This window comes from Leuciscus leuciscus (genome assembly GCF_965113295.1).
Source record: "Leuciscus leuciscus genome assembly, chromosome: 15".
NCBI classification, from domain to species: domain Eukaryota; kingdom Metazoa; phylum Chordata; class Actinopteri; order Cypriniformes; family Leuciscidae; genus Leuciscus; species Leuciscus leuciscus.
Window position 1 is genome coordinate 10,714,484 of NC_138739.1, and position 21,500 is coordinate 10,735,983.

The window sequence follows — 21,500 nt, forward strand, 5'->3', positions numbered from 1 at the left end:
GGTCTGTTATTCTGTCACGAGTTGGTGCAGGCAAAGCAGAGGTTTGAGGCAAGGATCTAAATGCAGCAATATATATTTATTAAACAAAACCATAAAGACCCATAACATACACATTGATAATAACAGATCAAGAAATGGACTTAACAGGGGGTATAAATACACAGGACAAAACAAAGAACTAATCTAGAAAGAGGTGAATGTAATAGGTAACTATGGAAACCAAATAAGTATGGCAAGAGAGATTACATGGAGACTGAAACAGGGAATGAACTAAACTCAAAGGACACAGAAAAGAAGCGACAACAACAGTCTCAAAGGTCAATTTAATAATTGAATGTACTTAACAGTTACAGCTCGTGTTTATTGATAAAATAATACTATCTGCCACAAGGAAAAGTGTAAGTGTTACGTTCCCAATTGGTATTTTCTAGGGGCAAAAGGGAAGTAACCTTTTAAAGCTAAAATTAACAGCGGCAAAGAGAAGTTAACCTATCTCAGTCCCAGCACACAATACACAAAGTAAGATTTCCAATACATTTATTTACAATAAATGATACATACAGTGCAAAAAGAATCCTAAACAAATAGCTCCAAAAGAAAAATAAATGAAGCGTGTTCTTCAGGAGCGGGTAAAGCCAAAACAACAAACAAAAGATCACTACCTGGTAGAAGGAAAACCTAATTAACCTACAACAATAAACACAAATAAACGACAGAACTCTTACCTTACTTCCTAACTAACAAAAACAGGAGAAAATGAGAAAAGAAAAATGGCACCCACTCCCTACTGCTCCAACACTCAATAATGGGCAAGCAATTCAAAGCTGTACACTACAGCCACAAGACATTTAAGTTGACCTTGGTTTAAGCTTAACACATCAAAGCTGCCACTACAGCCGTAACAACACATTTAAGCTTAACATACACCAACAAGAGCAACACTCCGAGTCTGGTAACACCAACAGTCTCAGGCTCTTGGGAGAAGAAATCTCTCCCAAGCCGTTTCTCAATATGCGTTCTTGTCTGTGCTTGTGTTCTTGTGGACTTGTGAAACGTCATCAGTTCCTGCCCTAGTACTGTTCCAATTCAAAGTTCACATCTAGCCAAGTCCAGTTCGAATCCCCGGATGTGTTCTTGATCCGCCCCTTTTACCGAGGATGCATCGAGAGGTGACTTGTGCGAACTCGAGACAGCCAGGTATCCCAGAATGCATCTCACACCACCAACCAGCAAGCATCAATAGCAGAGGAGAAACCCCGCCTAATTTAAAAATACTGCTATAATTGTGTCACAAAATGTAGTTTTAAGAGTATTTCAGGCGAGAATGTAGTTGTTTAAAGCTCAAATCTTTGGTTTATTTATAAAGATAGCGCCTATTTGAAAATTTGATCTGACGTTTTCGGAGTTTTGAGAACTAGGCAATCAGACGCTCGGCACTCGTACCCCGCCGAGAACAGCCTTTCCTCGGCTAGTGCTGCTGACTTGCCGTTGGCTCGGATGTCTCTAGTCTAGTGGTTTAACATGAGATATAAATCGTCTTGTGTATATCCAACAGGCGATTTATTTATTTTATTAGTTTTAGCTGAGGGCAAAGTGAAGTTTCATAGCTTTATTTAACGTTAGTCTATTTAACTTTAACGATGTAGCCTAGAGAGCTGACTTATGTTTGACTGAATCGTTGGCTTTATTATGGTTTAGCTTCTTATACCTTTTTGGCTACTTATACTTTTAGAATGGCTATTATTGATCATTAAAACTGACATTTAACAAAAAAGGTTGTCATTTTATTTTATATATTTAAAACATAAAAAATATTTTATTATAGCCTACATTCTCTTTACTGTATGCACATATATAATAAAATAAAATGACACAACCCTGTCTCTTTTTGCTAAATGTTAGTTTTAAAGATCAATATTATATATTTTTTTTTATTGATCATATTTTTAAAATGAAATGACCTTTTGTGTGGCCATTATGTTAAAGTTTTTTTTTAAATGAAAATGAAAAGAGGCAAAGTGGTGGTTTATAACATATTTTGTTTTATTTGTAGCCTATAAAGAGATAACCGGAGTAGCCAGAGCGAGCTGAGTGACACTATCAAGTACGCCGCTGTTCCATTTCAGAATTATCGGACTTGTGTCCTCCCGTCCTCGGGAGTTCGTTCTCCTGAGTCGAACTTGTCAAGACCGAACTACCAAGGACTCAAGTCCGAACTTTGCGTACTTGGTATTGAGAAATGGCTCCAGTCTCTTCTTCTTCTTCTTCTTCTTCTTCTTCTTCTTCTAGTTGTATGGCCGTTCACTCCATAGGAGCATTACTGCCACCTACTGAATATTTTATCCACCTGGGTGATGAATCTGTATTGTTTTCTTTTCTTTTCTTTATTTCCCCTTTCCTTTCTTTCCCCTTCCTTTCCTTTCCTTCCTTAAAAAAATAAAAAATAAAAAATTTGAAGGGGGGTGGATACCCCACCCACCCCAAAGGATCAGAGCCCAGGCTTCAGCTGACGCTGCATGTTCAGCTCCTCCAACTTCCACACTGGGCTCCTCAGCCTTTAAGGCAGGCAGAGGCACCATACATCTCACCCTCAGACCCTATATTTCTATATCCTGTAACATAAACCTGTAACCTCCAAAAAGGTTAAAACAGCCCTATATATCTGATTGTCACTTAAACCCTTCCCCAGAAGATCCACAATGCTTCAGATCCAAAAAGTCACGCTGACCACCATATTTACCCTCTCCCAGTCTCTTCTTCTTCTTCTTCTTCTTCTTCTTCTTCTTCTTCTTCTTTTAGTTGTCTGGCCGTTCACTCCATAGGAGCATTCTCTCCCAGTCTCTCGTTCCGGCTCCGCTTAAATACTGGATCCTCTTGCCATTGATGAGGAAAAGCTGGTAGGTCCCATCACCTAGATTAGGACAGGGAGGAACACAAGAAATTGGACAAAACATACAACATAACTACAACTCCCAGCAGGCAGTTGGGTCCATTGGCAGCACACACACTCAATAAATCAATGAATGACACTTACACATTATAAAACACAAATGCATACGTCCTGGGACGTAATATAAGTTATAATAGGGGTTAGATGAACAAATACAACCAACACATGCAAGAATAGTGCAGAGTGTGGGTTGTTGTCTGTGGGGGAGGGTACACAAACAAATCCTGTGTGGGAGGGTACACAAACATCACAGTTTAACACCATCTTGTTTGTTCACAATCTGTCGTGTCACAGAGGTGTTCGCATATTTCAGACACTATCATTTTAAAATGGTTCATTTGGTTGTTTTGCTCTACGTGTGGCAACTGGTTGGTAAGTTATACTCATATTCTTTTTAACACATTGATTCTTCCTTTACTTCCTTTAAGTTGTTTTACTTCCAATTATGTTTTCTAATAGAGAATTCAGAGGGGACATTGAATGTGTATTACAATCCCTACAAGTTCACAGATAACTCTTACAAATGATCTGCTCCGCAAAATCAATGATAAATGAACTCTGTCCATTTAGGTTGTGCTTTGCTTGGCATGTTTGGCTTCCCATAACCAATCATTTTTCGGAGCAAGGGCACTAAAGGGGCCAACTGTGGGACTGTATTATTAATTAATTATAAAGCATTTATTTTATGTTAAAATATACAGTCATGCTCAGAATTAATCATACCCCTGGTTAATATGATCAAAAATGGCTGTAAAAAAATGGGAAATCACATTATGAAATAAATGTTTTTCTCCAAAACACGTTGGCCACAATTATTGATACCTCTAGAATTTTTTTATGAATAAAATATCTCTGAAGTATATTCCCATTAATATTGACCTTTTTAGCACACTAGGGTGACTATAGGAACATGAAATTGTCCAGCTATGACTTCTTGTTTCACATGAGTTAATATATGAGGAAACACAAAGGCCAAATCCCCTTAATCATCCATCACAATGAGTAAAACCAAAGAATATAGTTCTGGGGCCGTATTCACAAAGAATTTTAAGGCTAAAAGTAGCTCCTAACTGGCGAATTTAGGAGCAACTCCTAAAAATAATGGGCGTGTCACTCGTAACTTTAGGACTCCTAATTTTTTTGACTAAGAGTAATTCACGAAGCATTTTAGCCCTAAAAGTAGCACCTAAGCCTGGGACAGCTTAAAAGAAGTCGAGAGGACTCCTAACTCACTAAGACCTATTCACAAACCGCTTTTTGTGGCATTTCACGTTGCGATGTTTTGAAATGCGTATGCGGCGGCTACAGGAGCTTCCAATCACGAGGGAACAATTTTGCATTGGATGCAATAACGCCACCAACAACAACCAAAACTAGGCTACTCATTGCATGTAAACTAATTGTAACGTTTCATTGTGAATCAAAAATGTTCTTCTCTTTGCAAACGTAGGCAGAGGCATATAGAGACAGATTAATTCAATAATGTTGCAAAGATATTGCATCAATCCATATGTTTCATTAGGCTACTATATATTTGTTTTGCCTTACTCTTTATTTATTTAGGCTATTTATTCAGTTATTCATCATCTTCCGTCCTTCACACTACTTGTGTAGCGCACGCATTCTCAGACCTGTCACCTGTCACTCATCATCGTAGGGGAGGTGTTTGGAATCATTCCCGCGTTACAATCATCAGCCAATCAAGGTGGTCACTTCAGTCAAGCTCGTGCATGAGTAATGACGTCATCCATAGCAACGAAGACTCACTTAGTTTAGGAGTTGTCATTTTTCTTTACTAAGAGTAGGTCTGAAAGGCGTTGTGAATAACTTTTAAGAGAAAACTCCTAGCTAAAATATTTTAGTGCGATTTAGGAGTACTCCTAGTGGTAAGATAAAATGCTTTGTGAATACGGCCCCTGATGTGCAGCAAAAGATTGTTGAGCTTCACAAAATAGAAAGTGACTGTAAGAAAACAGCTAAATAATTGAAAATCCCCATTTTGACCATCAGGGCAATAATTAAGAAGTTATAACCAACTAAAGATGTTACAAATCTGCCAGGAAGAGGACGTGTGTCTATATTGCCTTAATGCACGGTGAGGAGGAGAGTTTGAGTGGCCAAAGAATCTCCAAGGATCATAGATGGAGAATTGCAGAGATTAGTTAAGTCTTGGGGTCAGAAAGCCTGTTAAAAAAAAATAATAATCAAACAATCCCTACATCCCCACATGTTGTTTGGGAGATTTTCAAGAAAAATGCTTCTTGCTCCTCCAAAAACAAACTCCAGCATATTCAGTTGTCAGACACGACTGGAACTTCAAATGGCACAGGGTTCTGTGGTCAGATAAAACTAAAAAAATAGCTTTTTGGCAGCAAACACGCTAGATGGGTTTGGTGCACACAAGGACAAAAAGTACCCCATGTGTACAATTTAATATACCATTGGATCTTTAATGTTTTGGGCCTATTTTTCTGCTGGAGGTCCTGGACTTCTTATTCAGATACATGGCATTGTGGATTCTATCAAATATCAACAGATAAAAAATCAAAACCTGACGCCCTCTGCTAGAAATCTTATAATGGGCTGTGGTTGGATCTTCCATCAGGACAACGGTCCAAAACAAACATCAAAATCAACACAAAAAATGTGTTAGGGAGCACAAAATGAAGCTTCTGCCATGACCGTCTCAGTCCCCTAACCTGATGAGTGGGCTGAACTGAAGAGAAGAAACACCAACATGGATCTGTGAATCTGAAGGATCTGGAGAGATTCTGTATGGAGGAATGGTCTCTGATCTCTTGTCAGGTGTTCTCCAAACTCATCAGGCATTATAGGAGAAGACTCAGCGCTGGTATCTTGTCAAAAGGAGATTGCAAAAAGGTATTTAATAAAAGGGTGCCAATAATTGTGGCCAACGTGTTTTGGAGAAAAACATTTATTTCATAATGTGATTTACCCCCCACTTTCAATTATTTTACTTAAATGAAAGGTAAGGATTTTGCCAATTTTTTTAATGAAAGATCAAAAGGATAAACGATGCAGATTTATTTTTTACAGCCATTTTTGATCATATTTACCAGAGGTATGATTAATTCTGAGCACGACTGTATATTAACCCTAAATCTGTGATAAATTCAATGTTCTTCAGGTGTGTGTGCTGACACAGATGCAGTGCAGTCAGTGTCAGTGATGGAGGGAGATTCAGTCATTCTAAACTCTGATCTTACTGAAATGATGGATGATGATCTGATTCTGTGGAGGTTTGGAAACACTTTAATAGTTCAAATCAATGTACTGGCCGGCAGCATGACTCTATATGAGGATGTTCTTGATGGGAGATTCAGAGACAGACTGAAGCTGGACGATCAAACTGGATCTCTGACCATCACAAACACCACAACTGAACATGCTGGAGTTTATAAACTTCAGACCAACAGTGTGATCAAGAGTTTCAGTCTTACTGTCCATGGTGAGTTATCAGTTTCACATATTTTAAGTATTACACCATTGAAAGTGATGAATCGTAACATTTAGATTGTTTTGATCTTTACCTGTTGGTTTGGGTGCACACACACACACACACACACACACACACACACACACACACACACACACACACACACACACACACACACACACACACACACACACACACACACACACACACACACACACACACACACACAATCTAATTTTCAGTCATTGTAGATCATCTTATCTTTTATTTAACTTTAAAGAAGTATACACTATTGACTTTTTACCTTGACTGATGGTGATAACCTGTAGGTGTGTCCCAATTCGCCTACCTATACAATGCCCTAAATGTATCATCTTGTGAAGAAACATACTCCCAAGAGGAGGCCATCTTTAGTAATGTGCATCCTGTCCCTTTTTTTAAATGTCCCGTAAATCATCTTGTCACAGTTAACCTCGTTAATTTATTTGAATTACATGTATCAGAGAGAATAGTTGCACGTTGATTTGCCAGTAGTATGTCTTTCATATGGAGAACTCTCCTCATGTGTTTGCATAATGATGCATTTAAAAGGTAATGATCTTTATAAAAGTTATTAATGTTGTTGCTGATAAAATATAACATGGGTAACTGAATATATATTTTTTAAAACAGGTTATTTATTATTAATCATTCAAACCCCTTTATCTAAAACTCTCTACTTAACCACCAGTTGCTCACATGCGCCATGTTTGTAGTTTTTAAACACTTTTAACCAGACAGTTGATGTTAGCCATTGACTTTGGAAGATGGTGCTGCCGTGTTCGGACGCGGCCCTGGTCACTCCGCTTAGAATGTGTTTTTACTTACAACTACTCTCACGTTTTGCACACATGACATCTGCACTGATCCCCTATGACAGCAGAACACTTTTAAGCATCAGAAACCACTTTACCTATTCTGCAACGTTTTATCCACCGATCCAACGTGACCAACTGAGACACTTTGCGCAATGGACAGGAACAATGGCCATGAGAGAGAGCCTCCGAGGCGACAGAACAAAAAACACAGAGGGAAACGTGCTGGGGTTTGCAACAGACTGAGGACCAGAGCCCACAGTCCACCTCTGGCCAGGATCCTGCTAGCCAACGTCCAGTTGCTTGAGAACAAGATTTAGAGCCAGGATAAGATTCCAGCTGGACATACGGGACTGTAATATCCTCTGTTTTTTTTTCCCTTTGTTTCAAACCCACTACCCCTGATTTGGCAGGCCTCCGCTGTCCTGTCCATCCGAAGAACAGAAAAGTGGGTCACCACCTGTGGGTTCCTGCTCGCCTCACTTGGAGCATCTAACGATCATGTGACATCTGTTCTATCTTTCTCGGGAGTTTACCTCGGTCATCACCACGACTTTATTTTTATATCGCGACTAGTATTATATATATATTTTATACCACGACTAGTTTATTTCCCACTTTAGGAGGACCCTGTCTAAGGTCCATGATGTGCTCAGCGTATGTCTAAACAGTCATCCGGACTCTGCCATCATTGTGACAGGAGACTTTAATAATGCAAATCTCAGACAAGTTATGCCGAACTTTTATCAACACATCTCCTGTTCAACCAGAGGGGAAAATTCACTGGGCCACTGGTAGTCTCAATTCAGGAATTCTACAAAGCCAACTCATTAGCGGCTTTTGGAAAATCAGATTATGCCGCTATCTTCCTCATACCAGAATATAAGCTCCACCATCACAGTGAGAGCAGACTCTTCTCTGGCCAACAAATTGAACACTTTCTATGCATGTTTCAAGGCAAACTTCTCTAGTGCTTACTACCAGTCTGTTGTTGAGCACTGAGGGAAGAAACAGCTGTGTCAGAGACGAGCGCACAATCACTGTATTGGAGGACGATGTTAATAAAGCTCTCAAGCGTGGGAACATCAGGAAAGCAGCCAGCCGGACAGCATCCCTGGTCGAGTTTTAAGATCCTGTGCTGATCGGTTGCCTGGCTTATTTACATCCATCTTTAATGAGTCCCCCACTCAGTCAGTGGTCCACACATGTTTTAAAAAATCTGTCATTATTCCTGTGCCAAAAATGACTATCGACCTGTGGCACTTACATCGCTAATTATGAAGATCTTTGAAAGACTTACCCCTAATTTCCATCAACTGCGGAACGGCTGCGGTTCCGCTCCGGAATGGCGGCGGAGTCAATAGGTTTCCATTAAAGTCAATGTGTGTATTTTCACTGACTGCGGAACTGCTGCGTTCCGACTCCGGCGATCCGCAGCCCTCCGGAGCAGATACGCAGAACTTCTATTTTTGCTGGATGCTGGAGAGCTCCGCAGCAATTCAGCACAGGGCATCCTGTTATATCGCGCGACCATTCGTGAGATCTCGTGGGTCCTCGGGACTTCAGTTGTCAGTCATGGCCACAGCCGTTTCGCAACAAATCCGGACCTGGTAAGTATTGAAGGATGGCGGAGCACGGAGCCGACACGCAGCGGAGCTGATAGTTTTTGACTCACCAATCGGTAGATTATTTGTAGCCTACTTAAAATTCATCCGCCGCTCTTTCCTCGTGAAGACGTCGATCACAGCTTTGTAAAACTCGTCTTTACAGGCCTTCAGTTTGCAAAGTCTCTGGCTCTCAATTTAAATTTGTGATCACGGCCGGTGCTGTCATTTTGACTTTGAATTTGGCGCGGGGATTAGGCATGTAGGCTAGCTGTGCTGTAACGTTAATGACGTTAGCTGGTCCACGTCTGATATGTTACGGAGATGTTACTGGCATACCATATTTACGTCCAAAGGCACAGCAGATTTGTGCTTTTTGCCGTGCATGTTAAAGAATACAGGATTGAAGTGCTCATTTGTTTTTTCAGTCCACATCTGTGGTTGTGATTCTGTTGAAGCTGTGCTCCGATTGGTCGTTACTGCGTTGATGGGCGTGGCTTCTGCGGCTGCAGTTGTTCTTCTGGTCAATGACGTCAGAGCTGCAAGAGGTTAAAAGAAGAAAACAGAACACATATCAAATATTGGGATATCTCTTGAAGTTTTAATCTATAAAAATGAAAATATGTGTGGTGTAATTGTTTAGTGATGACGAAACTAAGCTTTGCTTACCAATGCTTTCCTCTGAACTGGATCGTAAAAAAAAGATCCATTACCCCCCAATCTTTTCAATATGTTGTAGCCTACTTTGGGGCCATCTGGTGGCTAAAATGATAAACATTTTTAATCTTTAATTTTATTCTGTTATATTTCTTAATCAAAGGAGCTGTTTTATTTTTTTGTTCTAAATTTATGCTGTGTTTTCATTTTGCACTGTTTTAATTGTATGCAGCTGTAGGTGTTTTTTTTGTTTGTTTTTTTTTGCCAAGACACAACACATTAATATTTACATTTGACCTTTTATCCAAAGCGACTTACAAATGAGCAGAGCAATAGAAAAAAATCCAAACAACAATACAGCAACAATATGCAAGTGCTGTGACTAGTCCTAGTTGAGCACAGTATATGTAGTAGAAATTATTTTTTTTAATCAATAAAAATAATAATAGATACAGAATAGAATAGCAAGTGTTAGCATCAATGGGTGAAGTGTTGACAAAAACTATGCATCTTCAGCCATTTCTTGAAAATAACTAAAGCCTCAGCAGCTCGGGTTGAGTTGGGCAGATCATTCGTCCAGCAGGGAACACAGTTAAAGGTCTGTGAAAGAGATTGTGTGCCTCTTTGGGATAATAGCACCACAAGGCGTTGTTCACTTGAGAACGCAAGCTTGTGGAGGGCACGGATCTGATGTAGTGAGTTAAGGTAAAAGGGAACAGATCCAGTGGTTGTGTAGGATTGAAAATAATCCAATTTATTTGAAATGAACAAAGACATTTGCTTTACTGTTTTCCACCCCCTCTTTCCCCAATGACCATTTGGAGTTACTAAAGGCACAGAGGGGCCGATAGTGATCTAGGCCTGTAGGCCAAGATGTGTGTACTTTGGGGGTCAATGAATTATCACACCTTTAGTACAATGGGGGGAAGTTGTAATTATCTGATTAGTCAGCTTGAATGTCTCACATTTGGGTTTATTCACATGGTCAGGGAAAGGATAAAAGAAGATTGTAAAAGTTGCTCTGTCTCTTTGATGCTCTGGCTCTCTGATTCTCTGGATCCCTTTCTTGGGGCTCTCTCTTTGTCTCTTACTCTCTACACTCTCTCTCTCTCTGGTAACCTTTTACATATATGCTGGGTACAATTAATGGTATAAGTTATCATCATCTCATACATCTATTTTAAGTGTAACCATAATGTAACCTGCGTCGCGGCGACAGTGCAACCCTCACTTACAAACAGCGAAATATGCAAATGAGCGTGAAGTGCACCGCTTCAAAATTTGGACCAGTGACCAGAAGACCAGAATCACTCAAGAGACTGCGTTAACAGCAAGGGGAGAAAGAATTTATGACAAGCACTCCTTGCGTTAGAATATTTGGGATGATGTATTAAGGAATTAAACATTAAAGCAGTAAAAATTTTAAACATCACATCACACAGTGGGGAAAGAAGAAAAAAAAAAAATATATATATAATGACCAGGAGAACAGCAAGGATTTGCCGTGGAACAAATAAATGTAACCTTAATATAACCCTAATTTATATTTCCTATTTAGTTTATAATTATTATTGTTTCTCTCTTTTTTACTACCTATTTAGTTTCAAGCTAATACATTTAATTGACCCTTATTCTATCAATATATGTATATGATTTATTTGTTTACTTATTTATTCAATTTGTTTCTAATTGGCTTATTTAAGGTTAAGTAAACGTTTTAAATTCAAATACAATCTTTCCAAATGATGATCCTTTAAGAATAACTTTTACTCTCGTTCTCCAAGAAAAAATAAATCAAAATAAAATCAAAATGAATTGAAATGAAATACAATGGAATTTGAAGAAAAAAAAAAGATAACAGTAGAGAAAATAAAATCACAGGTCAAAATGTACTGCTTAATTAGCAGTCAGAAAATTTAATACAATTCAGATTCCTCTTTTTATATATATATGTATATAATTTATATACACACTAATTCTCAGTTCCAGTTCGAATGCCGCTCTCACGAGATCCTTCTTCCGCAATGTATCTCGGATCAACACAGTTCAATTCAGATGTGTGCACAATCATACCACTCCGTTCATTCCTTGATTCACAAGCTCGGTCCTTCCTTATATGGGCAAATGGCTCGCCAGTTCCCGCTCGCAACGTTTTTTTTCCGATGTGAAGCAAGCAGGGACAATTCACATACAATTCTCCTTCAAAATCGTCCGGTGTCCAGGAAATGTGCAGCATCCGACTCAGAAATGACAAAGAGTAGAAAAGAAGAAGAAAATAACAAGAAAAAAAAAGGAAAAAGGAAAGAAAGAAAAGACCCAACCTTGCAAAGACAAGGCCAAAAATACAATTAGACATTCCTTTCAAAAAAATATACATCATTAGAGCAGTTAGTCTGCATATAAACAACATTCAACATTTTTTTCCTTTTACTGCAATTCCGTCTTACTTTAGCACATCAGGCTGATCTCATGAAATGGCGTATGTATGACACGCCAATTCGATTTCCATTTTTGGCGTGCTATCAACACGCATAATCGCTTTTCAGCGTGTTTATCAACGCCGTTGACTTAACGTTACATTACTCTCTATATGACTTACCCCAAACCCGTCCCTAAACCTACCCGTCACTGGGGTTAATACCATGTATAGATTATAAATGTAAGATCCCTTAACTGTACTCCCACACCTAAACATACCCATTTTATGGACAATATTAAAATGTATAATCACAATAATTATGACCGCCGCTAGCGTAGCTAGCGAAAGCGGTCATATAGGGATTGTCAAAGTTGTTTTTTTTTTTTTTTTTCGTCACCTTACTGAATTTTTCGTCAACGATACCAGGGACACCGAAGCACGTGGGAACATGAAATTTGGTGGGCATGTAGCCCCACTAGACTTCTAAGGAAAAATTTCGTTTGGTCCCCGGGGGCCACTCCCCCCCCGCGCTGGGCCCCCCCAAACCCCCAAAAATGCAGTTTTTCCCAAATAACTACCTGAACCGTGGCACCGAGGATGAAGAAATTTTTATGGTATGTTGGTCTACTAGACTTTTACGGACAAATTTCGTTTGGTCCCCGGGGGCCACTTCCCCCCCCGCGCTGGGGCCCCCTTAAATTTTTCGTCAACGATACCAGGGACACCGAAACACCGGGGAACATGAAATTTGGTGGGCATGTAGCCCCACTAGACTTCTAAGGAAAAATTTCGTTTGGTCCCCGGGGGCCACTCCCCCCCCGCGCTGGGCCCCCCCAAACCCAAAAAAATGCAGTTTTTCCTAAATAATTACCTGAACCGTGGCACCGAGGATGAAGAAATTTTTATGGTATGTTGGTCTACTAGACTTTTACGGAAAAATTTCGTTTGGTCCCCGGGGGCCACTTCCCCCCCCCGCGCTGGGGCCCCCTTAAATTTTTCGTCAACGATACCAGGGACACCGAAACACCGGGGAACATGAAATTTGGTGGGCATGTAGCCCCACTAGACTTCTAAGGAAAAATTTCGTTTGGTCCCCGGGGGCCACTCCCCCCCCGCGCTGGGCCCCCCCAAACCCAAAAAAATGCAGTTTTTCCTAAATAACTACCTGAACCGTGGCACCGAGGATGAAGAAATTTTTATGGTATGTTGGTCTACTAGACTTTTACGGAAAAATTTCGTTTGGTCCCCGGGGGCCACTTCCCTTCCCGCGCTGGGGCCCCCTTAAATTTTTCGTCAACGATACCAGGGACACCGAAACACCGGGGAACATGAAATTTGGTGGGCATGTAGCCCCACTAGACTTCTAAGGAAAAATTTCGTTTGGTCCCCGGGGGCCACTCCCCCCCCGCGCTGGGCCCCCCCAAACCCCAAAAAATGCAGTTTTTCCTAAATAACTACCTGAACCGTGGCACCGAGGATGAAGAAATTTTTATGGTATGTTGGTCTACTAGACTTTTACGGAAAAATTTCGTTTGGTCCCCGGGGGCCACTTCCCCCCCCGCGCTGGGGCCCCCTTAAATTTTTCGTCAACGATACCAGGGACACCGAAACACCGGGGAACATGAAATTTGGTGGGCATGTAGCCCCACTAGACTTCTAAGGAAAAATTTCGTTTGGTCCCCGGGGGCCACTCCCCCACCGCGCTGGGCCCCCCAAACCCAAAAAAATGCAGTTTTTCCTAAATAACTACCTGAACCGTGGCACCGAGGATGAAGAAATTTTTATGGTATGTTGGTCTACTAGACTTTTACGGAAAAATTTCGTTTGGTCCCCGGGGGCCACTTCCCCCCCCGCGCTGGGGCCCCCTTAAATTTTTCGTCAACGATACCAGGGACACCGAAACACCGGGGAACATGAAATTTGGTGGGCATGTAGCCCCACTAGACTTCTAAGGAAAAATTTCGTTTGGTCCCCGGGGGCCACTCCCCCCCCGCGCTGGGCCCCCCCAAACCCAAAAAAATGCAGTTTTTCCTAAATAACTACCTGAACCGTGGCACCGAGGATGAAGAAATTTTTATGGTATGTTGGTCTACTAGACTTTTACGGAAAAATTTCGTTTGGTCCCCGGGGGCCACTTCCCCCCCCGCGCTGGGGCCCCCTTAAATTTTTCGTCAACGATACCAGGGACACCGAAACACCGGGGAACATGAAATTTGGTGGGCATGTAGCCCCACTAGACTTCTAGGGAAAAATTTCGTTTGGTCCCCGGGGGCCACTCCCCCCCCCGCGCTGGGCCCCCCCAAACCCAAAAAAATGCAGTTTTTCCTAAATAACTACCTGAACCGTGGCACCGAGGATGAAGAAATTTTTATGGTATGTTGGTCTACTAGACTTTTACGGAAAAATTTCGTTTGGTCCCCGGGGGCCACTTCCCCCCCCGCGCTGGGGCCCCCTTAAATTTTTCGTCAACGATACCAGGGACACCGAAACACCGGGGAACATGAAATTTGGTGGGCATGTAGCCCCACTAGACTTCTAAGGAAAAATTTCGTTTGGTCCCCGGGGGCCACTCCCCCCCCGCGCTGGGCCCCCCCAAACCCCAAAAAATGCAGTTTTTCCTAAATAACTACCTGAACCATGGCACCGAGGATGAAGAAATTTTTATGGTATGTTGGTCTACTAGACTTTTACGGAAAAATTTCGTTTGGTCCGCGGGGGCCACTTCCCCCCCCGCGCTGGGGCCCCCGTAAATTTTTCGTCAACGATACCAGGGACACCGAAACACCGGGGAACATGAAATTTGGTGGGCATGTAGCCCCACTAGACTTCTAAGGAAAAATTTCGTTTGGTCCCCGGGGGCCACTCCCCCCCCGCGCTGGGCCCCCCCAAACCCAAAAAAATGCAGTTTTTCCTAAATAACTACCTGAACCGTGGCACCGAGGATGAAGAAATTTTTGTGGTATGTTGGTCTACTAGACTTTTACGGAAAAATTTCATTTGGTCCCCGGGGGCCACTTCCCCCCCCCGCGCTGGGGCCCCCGTAAATTTTTCGTCAACCATACCAGGGACACCGAAACACCGGGGAACATGAAATTTGGTGGGCATGTAGCCCCACTAGACTTCTACGGAAAAATTTTGTTTGGTCCCCGGGGGCCACTCCCCCCCCCGCTCTGGGCCCCCCCAAACCCCAAAAAATGCAGTTTTTCCTAAATAACTACCTTAACCGTGGCACCGAGGATGAAGAAATTTTTATGGTATGTTGGTCTACTAGACTTTTACGGAAAAATTTCGTTTGGTCCCCGGAGGCCACTTCCCCCCCCGCGCTGGGGCCCCCGTAAATTTTTCGTAAACGATACCAGGGACACCGAAACACCGGGGAACATGAAATTTGGTGGGCATGTAGCCCCACTAGACTTCTACGGAAAAATTTCGTTTGGTCCCCGGGGGCCACTCCCCCCCCGCGCTGGGCCCCCCCAAAACCAAAAAAATTCAGTTTTTCCTAAATAACTACCTGAACCGTGGCACCGAGGATGAAGAAATTTTTATGGTATGTTGGTCTACTAGACTTTTACGGAAAAATTTCGTTTGGTCCCCGGGGGCCACTTCCCCCCCCGCGCTGGGGCCCCCGTAAATTTTTCGTAAACGATACCAGGGACACCGAAACACCGGGGAACATGAAATTTGGTGGGCATGTAGCCCCACTAGACTTCTAAGGAAAAATTTCGTTTGGTCCCCGGGGGCCACTCCCCCCCCGCGCTGGGCCCCCCCAAACCCAAAAAAATGCAGTTTTTCCTAAATAACTACCTGAACCGTGGCACCGAGGATGAAGAAATTTTTATGGTATGTTGCTCTTAAGGGCCCACATCAACCTAGCCCATAATCACTCATTTGTGATTTGCGCCCCTCCCATAAAAAATGAAAATGCAATATTATTCTGCTTTAATCGCCCCTATCTTCAGTGGAGATGTTCAGAACTGCACCATATTTCATGTGTATGATTAACTTGACAACCTCTGGGGGTATCCTCTGCTAAGTTTTGTAGAATTTCATCCATGGGGGGGTATAAAATAAATTCATTTATGTGCACATTTAGTGACTGTACACTCATCGGCCTGTAGATGGTGCTGTTGAGCGAAGGGTTGCTGGTTTAGGATGATACTGTCACACACACACATGCAGGAATACAAACAAACGCAAGCATGCACACACACTGACATTCACACGCACAGACACACACCCATACACACACATACAAATCCACATGCACAGACACACACACACAAACACACACGCGCACACATGTACGCACACATACATACACGCACAGACACACACACAGACACACACATACACAAACACACACACATACACACACACACACACACACACACACACACACACACACAGACATGCACATACTATTACTTTTTTTAGGTATATACATAAACACGCAATACAGCCAAATTACTCCACGTCATTTATTTTTGTGGAAAGCCAGTGCAGGCCTGAGCGGCGGTCATATTTTGTACCGCGATGCGGTACATCTAGTTAACCTTACAACACAACATCGATTCACAAAATACACCAATTTTATTAGCTTGGTGTAATCCAAACCTTCAGAATCCATTATTTGCAAGAAAAAGATCCAAACTCAGCCCTATATCCAGTAATCGTCATCTTGACCGTAAACGTCAAACCCCGCGCTTGTTATGAATTCAAATTCAAAAATTGCGCCCTCAAGAAGCGTTACGACAGGTTACTATGGTTACGGCAGTAATATCAAACGCTCATTGGCTCTCGCCTCGCCTGCTTCGTCACAGATTGCGTCATGCACATTCACATTTGAAATGAAGCGCGCACTGCCGCGCAGGCGGCAGCCCTCAGAGCGAACCGAACCGAAGACGGATTAACATTTTCATGGATTTGAATTAATAAGTTAAATTCTGCTCTGTTACCTCATACAAAACCACTGCCAGAGAGGACACATCGTCACGTGAACAACTTTTGGTACCGATTTTGACATTTTCTCATTAAATAAATTATTGTGATTATATTTGTCTTTCTGTTGTTTTTCTTTATAATTGTAGCCTACGTAGTTTTAAGAAATGGTTATGATTAGATGGTAGGATTAGCAAACGTCCGGGGATAATGGTACGTGTAAGATTCACGTCTGAGGCTGTTAAACTGTGACATCTACACGTTTTCCAAAGGGGACAAACATGATTAATTTCACGTACATTTTGCTCCGTTTCGCTCGGACATTTAACGGCGTAGACATACATGCGGAAGATGACGGTTTCTTTTCGGCGTGAACATACACGCGGATAGCTCAAAATGCGTATAAATAACACGCCACTTTTGACTTGAAAGTGGCGTGTATGTTTACGCAAAGTCATGATGTCATGTTGCGCACATATAGTTTGTATGTGCAAAGAGCTATTTTTCCGATGACGCACTTAGGCCTCATCTGCCCGTATTACATGTGCGTCATGATCGCGCATTAACTCATAGCTCAAATACACGACGAAATTCGTTAAAATAACCTCTATTAACCACTCGAGGTGACTTTTAACTCTGAAACATTAATTATTCAACACATACATGCAATACTCTTCCCATTATAAACAAAAAGGGTCAACTCTACATACAACTGCATATAACATCAGAATTTAGTAATTTAATACCATTTATCAAGCATTTTACACACAAAAAGAATTATTTAATTACAACACTCACCAAGAGAACTCAATTCTCGGCTATGAAGGGCAAAACTCCCAACTTTGGATATGCACTCTCTTCGTAGCGGTCAATAACACTTTCACTCGTAACGTTTGACCGATGAAACTCAATCCGCACTTTAATCTAAAAGTCAATCTATTGTTTCTCTGATTTAATTCTTGGTTTGTTCGTTCTAATTCTCTTGTTTTCTTTCTTTAGGATCGCACCAGCAGCTTCTCTAACTTGAACTAGCCGCTTCAGTGTCTCGCAAAAAATGTTGCATCACCCTTGCCCTGAGTCCATATATTAAGGCGAGGCTAACTCCCACTCGTTGAATTGAACCAATCTTTGTCTTGCTAAATTGGATAACTTTTCTAAATGAGTTTTATTATTTTATTTTATGCATTTTCTTATTTTCTCTTAGAATCTTAAACGTTCTATTTTTTTTTCTTTCCCCACAGATATTAATAAAATAATTGTTTTATATATTCACAAGTGTTAGTCTTTTTTTTTTTCTCTCTCTCTCTCCTTACGTCAACAGAATCTCTCTAGTGACCTGGGTTACAATAACCATATTTTGCCACTAAACCTTTTCAATTACAAAGGATGTGCTAACTAGTTTTGATCTGGTATTGACTTTGAAGTGCTACCTATTGCAACACAATATTGTCTCTCTCTATAGCAACGCTCTCCCACATATTAAGCTATTGTAACTGCGCTTATTTCCGTGCAGTGGGTGGTAATAGACAAGAAATGTACAGTTTTCTACCATCTTGCTGACAACGTTTCTTTATATTTACATTTGGCAGTCTTGCAGCCTGAACCCCTGCAGGAAATCCACCCTTACAGTTGTTCTGTAGGCAAACGTCAGTGCCTTGAATTTAATGCGAATATTGGCAACCAGTGCAGTTTTGTGAAGAAAGGAGTGACGTGCATTAAAGATAATGATATTAAAGATCACTCTAGCTGTAACATTCTGGATAAGCTGCAGAGGGTTGATAGTGCAAGTGGAAGCTGGAAAACCTGCCAGGAGAGCATTACAATAGTTAGAACAAGCGCTTGGACAAGGAGGACCGGGCAACTCTAGCAATGTGGTCTGTGTGTGGTCTAAAACCTTTGTAAGGTTTAAGTGAAGGTGGAGATTCTTAATCCAGCAAGAAATGTCTGTGAGGCAGGCTAAGATGTGAGCAGCTACCATCGGATTATCTGGATGAAATGAGAGGTAGAGTTGTGTGTCGTCAGCAGCATAACAGTGATAGGAAAAACATGTTTCAAAATAACAGATCCTGTTGATGACATGTAGATGAAGAAGAGAAGTGGTCCAAGCACTGAACCCTGAGGCACCCCAATAGCTAGATGTTGCGACTTGAACCCCTTTTCCACTGACACAGTTCCAGTGCGGGTTCCTGGCCTTTTTCTGTTCTTGAACGGTTCTGTGCATTTTCACTGCAGAAAACAGGGTTTGGGCCAGAAAGAATACTCATGTTACGTTGCACTACATTGCTCTTTACATACAAATATATAAAACTATATGCACAAGAGACCCAGCATGCAAGAGGCAAGTGAATCAATGGTTTCAGTTTTAGTACATCTCTGAAAAGGACAGATAAGAGTACTGTCAGTCAATGAACGCTGCCGGTTCGCTTGAACCACTTCCGGTACTGTGAACAGCAAAATAGAAGTGCAGCACTGCCTGCACAAACACCAGGGTGCAATTTTTCTTTTTAGACTGGTTACAAACATAGTTTGTAGTAGACAACACATAGTAGCATATGTCACCATTCATTCCTCAAGTCTGTGGAAGCATGCGGTTGGTTTGCGCCAAGCTAATCTGGAGAGAATATCTCAAAGAACGAGCTGACACAAGCTTGTGGAGGGTGCCCCTCCCCTGTTTTAAAGCACCCCTGTTTTAAAGCACCGTAGAACAACACACACCAACACTACATTTGAGCGGGTGGGGTGAAGCATGGGGTGTTTTTTTTTTGTGTTTTTTTACACCCCTGCTCTCTGTTCTCTGTCCGGAGCCGGGGGCTGTGAGGATGAGCTGGCCGCCCAGTCGGGGTCGGGGCTGGTGGTCTTCTCTACTGCTGCGGGGCCCGGGGTGGTCTTCCTGTCCCCGCGCCGGAGCGAAGGGGGTTCAGGTGGTGGTGCCTGGATCTAGGAGTATAGAGTGCATATGGGGGGTGCGAGTGTGGGTACCGTGTCCATTTTTGTGTGTCTACATGTGGAGCGAGGGTGTGAATATTCGTTTGCGTGTATGAGGGTGGGATGTATGCTTGTGTATACGTGTGCTTGTTCATCTATGTCTATGTGTCAGGTCGGGCCTTAGACTCCACCTCACTCATCATCTCAGTCGACCCCCACCCCACCACCATGCCCTGCCGGTGGAGGATGCCGCCGGAGCATTGGTGGTTTCTCGCGCCGGGGCAGGATGCTCGGGCGAGCGCTGGCCCACTATCGGCGGTCGCTTGGCGGGGCCTGGCCCCGCTGGCTTTGCTGGGCCCCGGTTGGGGGGTGGGGGGCCCTTGAATCTCCGGGCCCAGGGCCCGGTCTGCCCTGGTGTGGTCGGCTGCCGGTGGAGCCTGCGGGCTTGCCGTCACGGCACCCTGGGGCGTCTATACTGTGGCTGTCGGAGGTCCCGCCTTCGGGTTCTCCTCTGCCCTTTTCTGGTTGGGGGCCGCGGTTGTCCCTGCGGTGGTTCTCCTGGGGGTCCCGTGCCCTGGGGGGCCTCCGGATGTTTGGGGCCCGGGTCTTTTCCATGCCTGCTGTATGCCTTGCGGGATGGAGCTGTTGTTTCCCACACACACTATTAAATATTTACATGGAGGAACCTTATGAACACAAGCACGCTCATACATACAGTTGTACACTCAAGCATTCACATTGGTGTAAAAACAGGTGCTCACAGACATACATCGTCTTGATTTGCTGTTGCTTCAAAACTTATTTTGTAATATTAGTTACGTGTGATGCTCAATAACATTTAACAATTAGAATTTAGTGTGATTCATACAGATGTTGGTTGTTGCTGCAGTTTTTCTGATGTTGTGTCTTCTGTTGTTTTTTTTGTTTTTTTGTCAGCAGGTATCGAAGTAAAAATTTTTTTATGTTTTTTTCCTCGCTTTCTATATCCCCCATTTTCCTTCTTTCTCTCTTTCTTTCCCCCTTCTCTGTTGATTTTATCCACAACTTTTTTTGTTTGTTTTTTTTGTTTGTTTTTTTACTCTGTCTTCTTTCTCTCTCTTGTTCTCTCTGTCATTTGGTCTTGTCTGTTATAGTATGATTAAATAAAAGGGTATATAAACTACCTTAAATTAATTAATTAAAGAAAGAAAGAAATAAAGAAAAATAGGCAGTAAATGATGATAGCATAGCTACACATACGTACTGTCATGTGTTATCTGTGCTACTGACAGGCCAAAAAAAAAAAAGAAAAAAAAAAAAAGAAACAATGCTCAGGTAGGCCGTGGCATTTAAACGATGCCCAATTGGCACTAAGGGGCCTAAAGTGTGCCAAGAAAATATCCCCCACACCATTACACCACCACCAGCAGCCTGCACAGGGGTAACAAGGCATGATGGATCCATGTTCTCATTCTGTTTACGCCAAATTCTGACTCTACCATCTGAATGTCTCAACAGAAATCGAGACTCATCAGACCAGGCAACATTTTTCCAGTCTTCAACTGTCCAATTTTGGTGAGCTTGTGCAAATTGTAGCCTCTTTTTCCTATTTGTAGTGGAGATGAGTGGTACCCGGTGGGGTCTTCTGCTGTTGTAGCCCATCCGCCTCAAGGTTGTGCGTGTTGTGGCTTCACAAATGCTTTGCTGCATACCTCGG

The 21,500-nt window shown here is 42.3% G+C and overlaps 2 protein-coding genes across 6 annotated transcripts in view; one reads left to right on the forward strand and one right to left on the reverse strand.

Moving 5' to 3' along the window:
- Nucleotides 1-21,500, forward strand: part of LOC309476219 (uncharacterized protein) — a 169,890-nt gene that overhangs the window by 128,244 nt on the left and 20,146 nt on the right. Inside the window, exon 2 of one of the 4 annotated variants that reach the window (XM_082139481.1) lies at nucleotides 6,099-6,419. The exons of the other annotated variants lie outside the window; for them this stretch is intronic. Coding sequence (XP_081995607.1) covers nucleotides 6,099-6,419 — 321 coding nt within the window. The remainder of the gene's footprint in view (nucleotides 1-6,098; nucleotides 6,420-21,500) is intronic. 4 annotated transcript variants of the gene reach the window in all.
- The window catches only part of LOC309476022 (uncharacterized protein), a 157,047-nt gene that overhangs the window by 101,909 nt on the left and 33,638 nt on the right, over nucleotides 1-21,500 (reverse strand). The window lies entirely within an intron of this gene.